The 11,032-nt window shown below is 41.6% G+C and overlaps 2 protein-coding genes across 3 annotated transcripts; one reads left to right on the top strand and one right to left on the bottom strand.

The window, feature by feature from the left end:
- The first annotated feature begins 159 nt into the window (after positions 1 to 159).
- ddx51 (DEAD (Asp-Glu-Ala-Asp) box polypeptide 51) lies at positions 160 to 7,880 on the top strand. Of its 2 annotated transcripts, XM_079355273.1 has the most exons (17): positions 160 to 406; positions 1,434 to 1,780; positions 1,916 to 1,971; positions 2,062 to 2,160; positions 2,249 to 2,399; positions 3,435 to 3,580; positions 3,659 to 3,730; positions 3,823 to 3,929; positions 4,136 to 4,244; positions 4,505 to 4,650; positions 5,438 to 5,627; positions 5,736 to 5,851; positions 5,944 to 6,060; positions 6,802 to 6,903; positions 6,983 to 7,046; positions 7,135 to 7,269; positions 7,799 to 7,880. In XM_079355273.1, the coding sequence occupies exons 1-17, from the start codon at positions 384 to 386 to the stop codon at positions 7,814 to 7,816; spliced, it is 1,998 nt and encodes a 665-aa protein (XP_079211399.1). In that variant the 5' UTR covers positions 160 to 383; the 3' UTR covers positions 7,817 to 7,880. The 2 variants fall into 2 exon arrangements, with proteins under 2 accessions (XP_079211399.1, XP_079211398.1); XM_079355272.1 differs by having other exon boundaries at positions 1,916 to 2,160.
- Positions 7,753 to 9,261, bottom strand: smim8 (small integral membrane protein 8). The gene is made up of 3 exons (XM_079355297.1): positions 8,954 to 9,261; positions 8,044 to 8,397; positions 7,753 to 7,961 (listed from the first exon to the last, which is right to left on the bottom strand). The coding sequence occupies exons 1-2, from the start codon at positions 9,080 to 9,082 to the stop codon at positions 8,239 to 8,241; spliced, it is 288 nt and encodes a 95-aa protein (XP_079211423.1). The 5' UTR covers positions 9,083 to 9,261; the 3' UTR covers positions 7,753 to 7,961; positions 8,044 to 8,238.
- Between the last annotated feature and the right edge of the window lie 1,771 nt (positions 9,262 to 11,032).

Raw genomic sequence — 11,032 nt, 5'->3', positions numbered from 1 at the left:
CTCCAGCAGTACATTTTATTTTTAATATAGCTTTTTTGGTAATTTGAAACATGTAGTGAACAAAACGTTAACTCCACGTTATTCCTTCGATAATTGTTTCGCAGCTAACGTCGACAAGAAAAAAAAAAAGATAGCCTGGTTGCGCCAAAATTGTGACGCCTTGACCGCGACCGGATTCAGTTACGTCATCAACCCGCGCTGAATATACAATGTGGAAAACATATGAGACTGAGAAGATATTTGTTGTGAATTATAAGTAGAGTCTTATGATCGCAGTGTTATGTAGAATAAACAGCTGCTGACAAAGCTAGACAGTGTTAATCAGATCTCATGTTCACAGAGGATCATTTAAAACATTAACTAGGAAGATTAACCAAGAGGAAATGTCTCTGTTTGTTGTGAACAGGTAGGATGCTTTTTAACTTTCTCCTGTCGTTGTTCACTTATTTCAGTTTTGTCACATTGTTACATGACTGCATGACCCACGAAATAGATTCAATAGAAATGTGTTTATGTAGCACCTTTTAAAAAACAGGATTAGAAAGTCATTTAACTTTAAGAAACTAAAGAGTGGAGGGTTATACAACAAGAGAGTTACAGGGGGTTTACATGGAGAGGGGAGAAAACTTTTATCTTTAAGAATAAAGCTTAAAGATAAAAGATTTAAACCTCTCTTTTGTGAACTCAGAGGTCTCGGTGTCGATCATTTTAAAACTAAAACTGTTGTTGAGTTTGTCTTAACTTTCCATCTTAATGCCTATTAAATACTTTATTCATAACTTTTTATACAATACACACACACACACACACGCACACAGACACAAGATTGACAAGAACAGCCCACAGTAATAAACAAAAGGACAGAAAGAAAGAGAGGCGAGGGGCACACAGCAACACAATGTCTAAAGCGAAAGCAAAAAGAGAGTGTCCCTCTTTTAAAAACAGCCCTGGGTAGAAAGCAAACAACAAAACAAAAAACAGACATATGGGTGGGAATCAGTCAAAATGCATATGATAGCAATGGGAAGCATTTCATTGAGCCTCCTTTTAAAACATGTTGTTTTCGACTTCCAGTTAAGTAATATTAATTTCTTAGCTGTAACCATGCCTGCATTAGGAGCCTGTTTTTCAAGTCAGAGTTGCCAAATGTTGTCAAGTTGAAGTCAGGCTGAATGTTTGTTTCCTATTGTTTGGAAAACCAATGAAATAAGTTAATTTTTGTTCACTCTTCACAGAAGAAATATCGAAACATGTATCTATATATCTGGTATCGCCGTTTAGTTACAACATTTCGACAGAGGACTTTTGATCCGCATCACTCAGCCCTCTGTGAAAGTGAACGATAGAATATTTAAAAGCTGCTGGGATTTGAATGGGAGAAGACGACTGCAGGGTCTTTAAGGTGTCTTGTTTTTCTGCCGGGTGGCCTGCAGGTATCTAGGAGAGGAGGATGATGGGAGCGTTTCGAAGGAGTCTCGGTCCGAGGCGCTGCTGGCTAAACTGAAGCAGAAGGCTAAAGAGAAGCAGAGACAAAGTTTCACAAAACAGAGGAGTGAACCTGAAGAACAGACACAACACACAGACGTCAGAAAGAAAAGAAAAGCTGACAGGGAGAGCAACCAAGAGCCTGAACAGAAGAAAAGAAAGAGGACATCAGAAGAAGTGACTGTGTTTGCCTCAAAGTCTGATAAGCAGGATGAGCCTGTCGAAGAAAAACGAAAGAAGAAAAAGAAGAAGAAAGATGCAAAAGAAAAACAGGAGAAAAAGAAGGAAGAGTCAGGTGTGTGCGCGTCCTTAAAAAAGTCAAAAACAATATACAGTTTGTCATATTGTTATGCTCTGTTCCATAACCCGTATATTACCCACATGATAAATATATCTGAGATGATTCAGTGTGTCTGTCTTTGGGTTTTAGGTGGTTCTGTCGAAGGTGTAGTGGACGTGACTGCAGCAGAAAAAGATGAGCCGGAGGTGACTGCAGCAGAAAAAGATGAGCCGGAGGTGACTGCAGGAGAAAAAGATGAGCCGGAGGTGACTGCAGGAGAAAAAGATGAGCCGGAGGTGACTGCAGGAGAAAAAGAGGAAGCAGAGACACAAAAAGAAACTGCTGCGAGTGCGTTCAAAGTTTTGGGAGGATTTGAGAACAAACCTGTTCAGAAGGTACAGTGATCTGCTGATGGTGCTGAAGGACGCAGTATTAAAGTTGATCCTCAGACTGTGTGTAATGTTTGTGTGTTTGTGTTCCCAGGTGCACAGAGTCCTCCCTCAGTGGCTCGCTCAGCCTGACTACATTCACAGAGACATTAAAAGTAACCTGGTCTCCATCTCTGACGTCCCAGGACTTTCTGCTCAGCTGCTGAAGAAAATGCAAACGAATGGAATTCAGCAACTTTTCCCGGGTAATGACCCAGGCTGACTACTATGTGTATTAAAGAGCAGGTTAATTAACTTCCTCTTTGGGTGGGAAACACAGAGTAACTCACAATACGAAAAAGTAAATTTCACACATTCACTTTTGAAAATATCTAGATTTTTCAGAGGTCACCCTTCTGATCTGGTTGTTGTTCATAAATTCATCTCACAGCGGGATATTGTCCCAGTCAGACAGGAGGGGGCTAGTGGTAAGACATGATGTAAAAAGAACCACGTGGAAGAATCAACAGAGTCCACTATAAGCAGTATAATGAGAATATTTGCCTTTTAAAGGGGACGTATTATTAAAAAATCCCCTTTTACAGTGTTCTTGAACATTTATTTGGGTACATCGACCCACAGAATTTGAAAACAATCCATCCAGTCATGTTTTTTGTGGTCTTACAACACAGAGAAAAATGCTCTGTTTCAAATGTTCTCAGTTTGTGACATCACAAGTTGGATTCTGGAAAGGAAATCCCCTCCCTGTATTCTCCACCTATGGACTCCACCTGCAGCCAAGAGCAAAACTTTTGTGCAGGTCCGCCATTTTTATTGTCTCTACAAAGGAGTGATGTCTAAAGAGAAAACTTAGGGGAGGTTCCCTACATTTAAAGAGACACACACACCAAAACAGAACGTTCTGTGAGAGCTGGTTTCTACAGCGTCTCAAACCTCCTCTGCTGCTTGATTCATGTTATATTTGGACCAAAGCACAGCACAAATGCTTCATTTAGAGCACAGCGGGACTGTTTGAAAAGGTGAAAAAAGGGAGATGATATGTCCCCTTGAAATAACGATATTTTGGCACCATGATCACACGAGTTAGGTTGACAATATTGAGACATTGATATTTTGTCCCATCCTGAGTTCCTATTATAAATTTGCATAACAACTTTGTTGAAATATTACATGTAACATCTATTATGAGCCCTTCATTATTAGAAGAAGTTGCATGTGTGGAGATGGAGTGTATTTGTGATAATGACATAAACATTTTAAATCCTTTGATCGTCTCACAGTGCAAGCAGAAGTTATCCCAGCCATCTTGGAGAGCGCACAGACGGGGTTTCTGATTGGACGAGGAGGCTACAAACCCAGAGATCTTTGTGTTTCTGCACCAACAGGAAGTGGCAAGACTTTGGCGTTTGTCATACCTGTCATACAGGTGAGTCGTGAATAATGAACACACTGCATGTGTGTGTGTGAGTGTAAAGTGACACAGATTAAATCAAGGTGTTTTCAGGTGCTGATGGAGCGGGTGGTGCGTGAAGTCCGGGCTCTGGCTGTGTTGCCGACCAAAGAGTTGGCTCAGCAGGTCAGAACATTTCCAAAATAAAAGACTGAATGGCATCTTCCGGTAATCTTTTGACTCTGCAGAGTGAAGATGCTTCTGATTTTTCTGTGCAGGTTTGTAAAGTGTTCACGTCGTACGCTGAGGGAACCAGCCTGAAGGTGGTGATGTTGGCCGGTCAGAAGACGTTTGCTGCAGAGCAGGCGTCGCTCTCAGAGCTCCGGTGAGTTCAGAGCAGGCGTCGCCCTCCAGTGCTGCTAAATGAAGCCAGTGCAGAAGTGTCAAAAACTACCGTCCCTCAGTTTTCACTTGAGGAATCCTTATTAGGTCCAATTTGGAAATTACTTTTCTGTTTTCTTGTAGTCTTTTTGAGGTTTTACACCTGAATATTTGTTTGTGTGTGTGTGTGTGTGTGTGATTTCCTTTCAGAAGCGGCACAAGACGCAGTTTAGCCGACATCGTCGTGGCCACTCCAGGTCGACTGGTCGATCACATCAACAAGAATTCAGGATTCAACCTGGAACACCTCAGATTTCTGGTGAGCTCATCAGAACATTGACAACATATTTGTGCAATTTGGACAGTGTGTGCAGGATTTCTTTTTCCTGAATTGTTTGATTGTTTAAATCCTTTCTTGAGCAACTGTCCAATTAAATAGATCTGAGCAACTGTCCAATTAAATAGATCGTTTTTGAAGGCTAAAATAATGCGTTATATCAAGGTGAATACATTGGCAAAAAGCAGCAGGCTGCAGTCACATGAATTTAAAGTCAGTTTTGTCTCTCTCTCTTGCTGTAGATCATCGATGAGGCCGACAGGATGATTGACAGCATGCACCAGTCGTGGCTCAGTCAGGTGGCTAAGGCGGTGTTCAGATCAGGAAGTGGAGCAGAAGCCTCGTCCATCTTCAGACGGACCGAGCCGGCACATGTGACAGCAGCCAGGTGAGTCTGTGTTTCCACATGGAGACTAGAGAGAGAGAGAGAGAGAGAGAGCGAGAGCGAGCAAGAGAGAGAGAGAGCGAGAGAGAGCACTTTTTCATGTGTTTTTTTTTGGGTTTTTTTCAGACCACTTCGTGTTCATTACACTCTTTTTACCTCATTCAACCAGATGTGGTTGAATGATAGAGGAATAAGAATGAGTATTACCAGTCAGTCAGCATTTAAACCCACCTCTCAGGATCGACTGAGAGGTAACATCCTGTTTTAAAAGATACAGTCTTTTATTTTGATGATGTTACTTCAAACTATCAAAGCTTTTAGAAAACGTCAGATCATCGCAGCAAGGGAATAATAATAAGAGAGCTGTGTCTTAATTGCACTAATATGTGCAATTACATTGTCAACATTTTGGCACCAGATGTTTATTCAGTCAGCGTGCTTACAAGTCCATGTAATCAAAACAAGAACAATACTGTGTGCCTAGCACCGTGGTATCAGTACAGTTTGATATTTTTACTGGTATCGTTTCAAAGTTTGAACTCTGCTGTCATAAACAAAATCTCCTGAGTATTAATCAGCCCAGTCTGATTTGAAGAACTTAGCTGCAGCCTTTACAGCTGCATTTTATTCGAGCAATCCCAAAACTTTTGTGACGTAATAGTCATTATACCCACGTTCTGGATATGAGAGAAGGTCTGATTACTAAAACTCTGTTGCAGAGCAGCAACCCTCAAACTGTAGAATCAGATCTAGTGAGGTTTTTTTTCTTCTCCTCTGTTTGTCCTCTCAGTCTGTCTCCGCCTCAGATGCCGCTGCAGAAGCTGCTGTTTTCAGCCACGCTCACACAGAACCCAGAGAAGCTGCAGCAGCTCGGCCTCCATCAGCCCCGACTCTTCAGCTCCATTCACAGCCGGACCCCGTCCACACCGACCGCCCCCAACCAGAAACAAGACCGCTTCGACTTCCCCCAGGGTCTGACGGTAAGAGACCGCCTTTATCCTCGTGAGCAGCGTGCAGCCGCACATGGAGGTGCAGACAGCGGAAGACTTGAGTCACTGCTCTAACGCTCGTTTCCTCTGTGCCTGCAGGAGTATTATGTTCCCTGTACATTAAGCAAAAAGCCTCTCCTCATCCTCCACTTCATCCTGCGCATGAAGCTGAGCCCCATCCTCTGCTTCACCAACTCCAGAGAGACCGCACACAGGTCGGAGAACGCAAACAACCAGGAAGACCATGTCCGGGTCATTTTTTAGATTTGGTTTCTTTCACTGCTGTTTTTTTTTTTCTTCTCCTCAGACTCTTCCTGCTGGTGCAGCTCTTTGGGGGAGTTCAGGCTGCGGAGTTTTCCTCCAGACTGTCTCCTGGTGAGAGGAAGAAGACGCTGAAGGAGTTTGAACAAGGAAAGATCCAACTGTGAGTGTGTCCACTAACTTATGAGAAGATCCACAAATGCTCACCTCTCTGTCTGTGATCACAGCGAGTAGTTTGAAATAAGGACTGTACAATCTTCATTGACAATCCCAATTGAATGTCATTCTTTCTAATTTGTCATTTTGGATGGTACATGCACATTTGTATGCTCAAATGTAATCTTATTATTTAATTTGTGTATACTGACAGTTTCCAATACCTACATGTTACACATTTTGCACAATAGAGGGCACTCCAATATTACAGGTAGCCATTTTTTTCTCCACGTATAATTTCCCTAATGTTGTCTGTGGTGGTTTCATAAAATTTTACAACTCTGTCAGAGATGGTTTTTTTCACAGTCTAGAATCGTGTACTTCAAGTAGCTCAAGGCCACGTACAAAATCCTTAAATCCATCCCCCTGTGACACGGGGGGGGAGGGAGGAGCAGACTCAGGAAATGGTAGCAAACACATAACCATAAACACACACCCACTGGAATACTGAGTTATTTGATTCATTTTTTTATTTTACAGGGATAAAAACATTTCTGTAAATAAACCAGAGTTAGCCAAAAGTCACTGGCCAGATTTTATAAAAGGCTCCCTGGAATTTCTTTTTTTTTAAATTTTTAAAGATTTAAACTTTCAATTATTGATTCAGTTTCCTTTATGATCTATATTCACACCTTGGATATTGTTGAGGCCAAGTTGAAATCTGTAAATGACCAAGCGTCTCCTACAGGTTGATCAGCACAGACGCAGCCGCCAGAGGCATCGACATCAACGGGGTGAAATGTGTGGTGAACTACGACGCACCTCAGTACATCAGGACCTACATTCACAGGTGAGCCCATCAGCCAAGGTGTTATTAAAGGTCATTCTCCATGCTCAGTGATTCAGACATGGTTTGTGTCATTGTGCAGGATCGGGAGAACAGCTCGAGCTGGAAAAGTCGGCCTAGCCTTCACCTTCCTGCTCGGAGTTCAGGTGAAACACGTCTCTTGTGTTTTTAAATGCAGGACAGACATTTTAACAGCAGGTTTCTAACAAGGTGTTTTTTTATTTTCCTGCTCAGGAGAAAAACTTCCTTCAGATGGTCCAGGAAGCAGGAAGTCCTGGGACTCAGAAGCAGATTGTGAAACCACAGAGCCTGAAGAGTATGGAAGCCCGATATGAACAAACACTGCAGGAACTCGCTGATGTTATCAAGGTAGGTTTAAGTTACCATTTAGTCATGGTTAAAATACACTGAACACCCTCAGTTTAAAGGGTGATGCACATGTCTGCATGTCTTTTATTAGAATAGAATCAGAGGGTTTAAAATATTTTCATTTGTATTGGTTTCATGGCGTTGTTTGTATACATCAGAGCTGCATCCTACGCTGTCACACACGCCATGAGATAATTCAGGGCAACAAACTGATTGAAGTAACTTTACTTATAGGACTTTAATGCCCTACTGATCAAACTAGTAAAGTGTTTGCTGTCAGCCTCACAATCACGCTGTACAGGGCACACAAATCATTGTTTCCTGTTGTAAACGCTTCAGTCTGACAGAGTACGCTGGGTTGGACGTAACCTAAAAGGCTTTATTTGGACTCTAACTCACTTCAGGATCTTTATATCTATGACTGATAGAAATTAGCTTCAATAAATACTGTATTTCAAGCAGCTGAAAGAAAAAACTCTTGAAAAGTGTGAAGCCACTTTAATTTTTCACTTTTTGTTTCTTTCTGCAGGACGAGAAAGCCAAATAACAGAGCGACTCGGACACTCTCCTGTGAGCTGATGTATTTTTTATGTTGTCTAATAAAAACATAAATGTCTGAGTGTGGTGAGTGTGGAGTCCAAAGCACAAGTTTTCAACATGTGATAAGAAGCTAAAATCACTGCATTCGGCATCTGTTAGGTTTCATGGTCGGCTTTTCACAATTTGCACAATTATACACAACTGTTGTGATAACATGCGGATAACTGTAAAGACTAGAACAAACCCAGCAGCTACAGTATATCCCTCAACAGGACAAAGAAAGTATGAAAAGACAGATCCACAGGGGTCCTTGATTTAATCCAGTCAGGTTTCATTTCATTTTAATACACACTCACTCACTCTCTCACACACACACACACTCTCTCTCTCTCTCACACTCACACACACACAGCTCAGTGTCTTATATCCTTAGTCCCATTTAGAAGTCTTCCTCCTCATGTATTTCTCTCCTTCGCTGTCCACGGCCTCGTACAGCTGCTGGTCATTCTCCTTCATGGCGTGCATGTAGCCCAGGTATCCCACACACAGCGTGATTGACACCAGTCCAAACACCATCACCGGTTTATTCTGCAGGACAATCACACAGTGAAAATATTCATCTGTTATCCTGATGTTTGGTACTTTTCAAAGCGCTGTAAAAGTTCACCCATCCTAAAGAAGCCTGAAGTTGAATATTTGTTATTGTCCACCACAGGTCACACTTTGCTGCAGGCTCTCCAGACACGTGGCAGCATAAAAACATTGAGGCTACGTTGACACTTAAACTAACTTATAAGCTAGTTATAAGTTAATTAAGTTAACTTATAGTTAACTTAATTAACTATACATGTTACAGTACAGTACACAGGGTTCATGATAACTGGTGACCACAAGGAGAATGTGTGGATGTTACGTGTTAGATTTACATTAATCATTGATCAGATGAATACGTTAGACATTAGTAGAAAAGTAAAATAAACGGTGTTTGTTAGGACACTTTCCGTCATCTGTCTCCTGTAACTATGACAACCATGGACTGAATGCCACCAAGTAACACAGATACACTTTTAACCGTAACACCAGACCGCCTGAAACGTCATCCATGCTGCTACGTTAAATAATGGTCACCGTGTGTGTGTCGTACAGGTTTAATGAAGAGTTCAGGATTCACAGCTCTGAACATTGTGGTTGTATTAGCGCCTCTCAGCCCGGGGGTCCTGAAGCCTTTCTCTCCGGGAGCCTCCTTCCCGTTGACGGCCTCTTTTTCTGACATGTCTCGGTCGGTCTTTTCAGAAGAATATGAGATAAGAATTCAAAACATAAACATTCAAGACGTGTGTGCTAATGTTACGCTGTATCTGTAGAGGCAGCCATATTTCAAAGTCAAAGACGGGTACAACGACAGCAGAAGAAGAGCAAGAAACGATTTGAAACGTAACAGCGCCCCATGTGGTCATGAGCGGGAAACCCCACTATTAGAGATCAGAAGAAGAGCAGGTTTGACATGAGGAGAGCTGATCATTTCTAATAGGAGCCCATCCCTTAATAATAAATATAATGAAATAAATGTACTAATATAACTTCTCATATACATGTGAGGCACCAGAATGTTTTTTCTATGGTATCTATGTCATAAATCAGTCTTTTTTTAAATGGGCACATGAGTATTCAGTGGTTATTAAAAGTAAAGTCTTATTGGCTGTATTCAAACTATTTCTCATGTGATTTTGTCTCCCAGTGTTTTTAAGAATCACACATCTTATAGCTGGAGGATATAGGCGTATAACAGTCAATTGACAAAGTGGGTTTTTTTATTTGGCTATAAAGTGAGTGTTTGTTGGACACAACATTCAGATACCAATCATAAGTGTGTCTATGATAATGTGAGCTCATTTCAAGGTGCACTGATCTGTGTGAAGAGTTTCTATTTTTTTTTATAAATTAACTTTCACTACAAAATAACATGAAGTTTCCTTTTCTTGCAGCGCAAAGCGATGTTGTTTGAATCAAATAATAAAGGGAATACAGTGAGGACTCAGCAGGTACTATAGGTGTATTTGGTGTAAAGAATGTTCTCAAAGGTGTGACGAACAGGAGACAGAGGCCCGAGGTTACTTCCTTTATTATTTATCATGGTCAGAGTAATGTTACCTGACTCTCATCACAGCTACCTGTGTGAGTTCAGTCCAGGGGGGAGAAGCAGGAACTAAAACAATCACTTTGTCCTCCTCCCCCACACTGAGCCTCAAACAGGACCGGCTGCACGTTTTATTTGCATTAGACAGCTCCATGGTGATGTTGTCTGTGTGTAAACATCGACTACACACACACACACACACACACACACACACACACACACACACACACACACACACACAGCTCCCTTCATGCATGTTTAACAGGTGATCTGGGGGAAGTTTCCATTCCATGCGACTTCTGATAAATGACAGTAACATTTTTGAAAACAAAACAGAAAGTTTGCTGGAGCCGGTTCATCGCACAAAGAAGAGATGCTTGTTATGAGTGTGGTACTGTAAGGTGTGGCTGCCAGCCCGCAGGTGTAGAAAGCAGAGCACACACAGGCAGACACACACAGCACTGCCCGGCTCCACCTGCTGTCAGCCTGCACAGAGGACACATCTCGGAGGCATTGAAGGTCAGTTTCTATCTCACTAAAGAAATAAACTGTAATCTTCAGATCAATTTTAGGCTTGATGAGGAGAGATTTGATGATGTTAGATAAAAGCACACATCATAACTTTGGTCCCACAGGCTCCTGTAGAGATGAGCTCTGCCTTTACATTTGACTTAACAATGAAGTGACCGTCAGATGAACAGTGTTTGTAACACTGCAACACTTTGATTATAGTCACAAAAGTTACACGACAGAAGACACTGGGGACATGATGGGGACATGATGTAAAATGTTTCACATTTGCCATGTTAGAGAAAAGAAAGGTTGTGTAAATGTTTTGGTGATTTGAACAAAGCAGAGGACAGTTTGGGTTGTGCTTCTCTTCGTGTTTCGTGTTCGCTTCAGTTATTGCTCAGAGGTTCTCCTCTGTGTACGGAGGTTGTTTGTGTTTTCAGATCTAATGAGGACGATCATAGACTGTACAACAAACGTGCATTTCAGTTCATGGAGTAAAACTGGATAATGATGTAAAATGCTGCTCTCATATTTTTCGATTTAAAACAATGTGGTTGTCTTCACACAATGCAT

This window comes from Symphodus melops, assembly GCF_947650265.1.
Source record: "Symphodus melops genome assembly, chromosome: 1".
NCBI classification, from domain to species: domain Eukaryota; kingdom Metazoa; phylum Chordata; class Actinopteri; order Labriformes; family Labridae; genus Symphodus; species Symphodus melops.
This window is presented reverse-complemented; position numbering and strand designations above follow the sequence as displayed.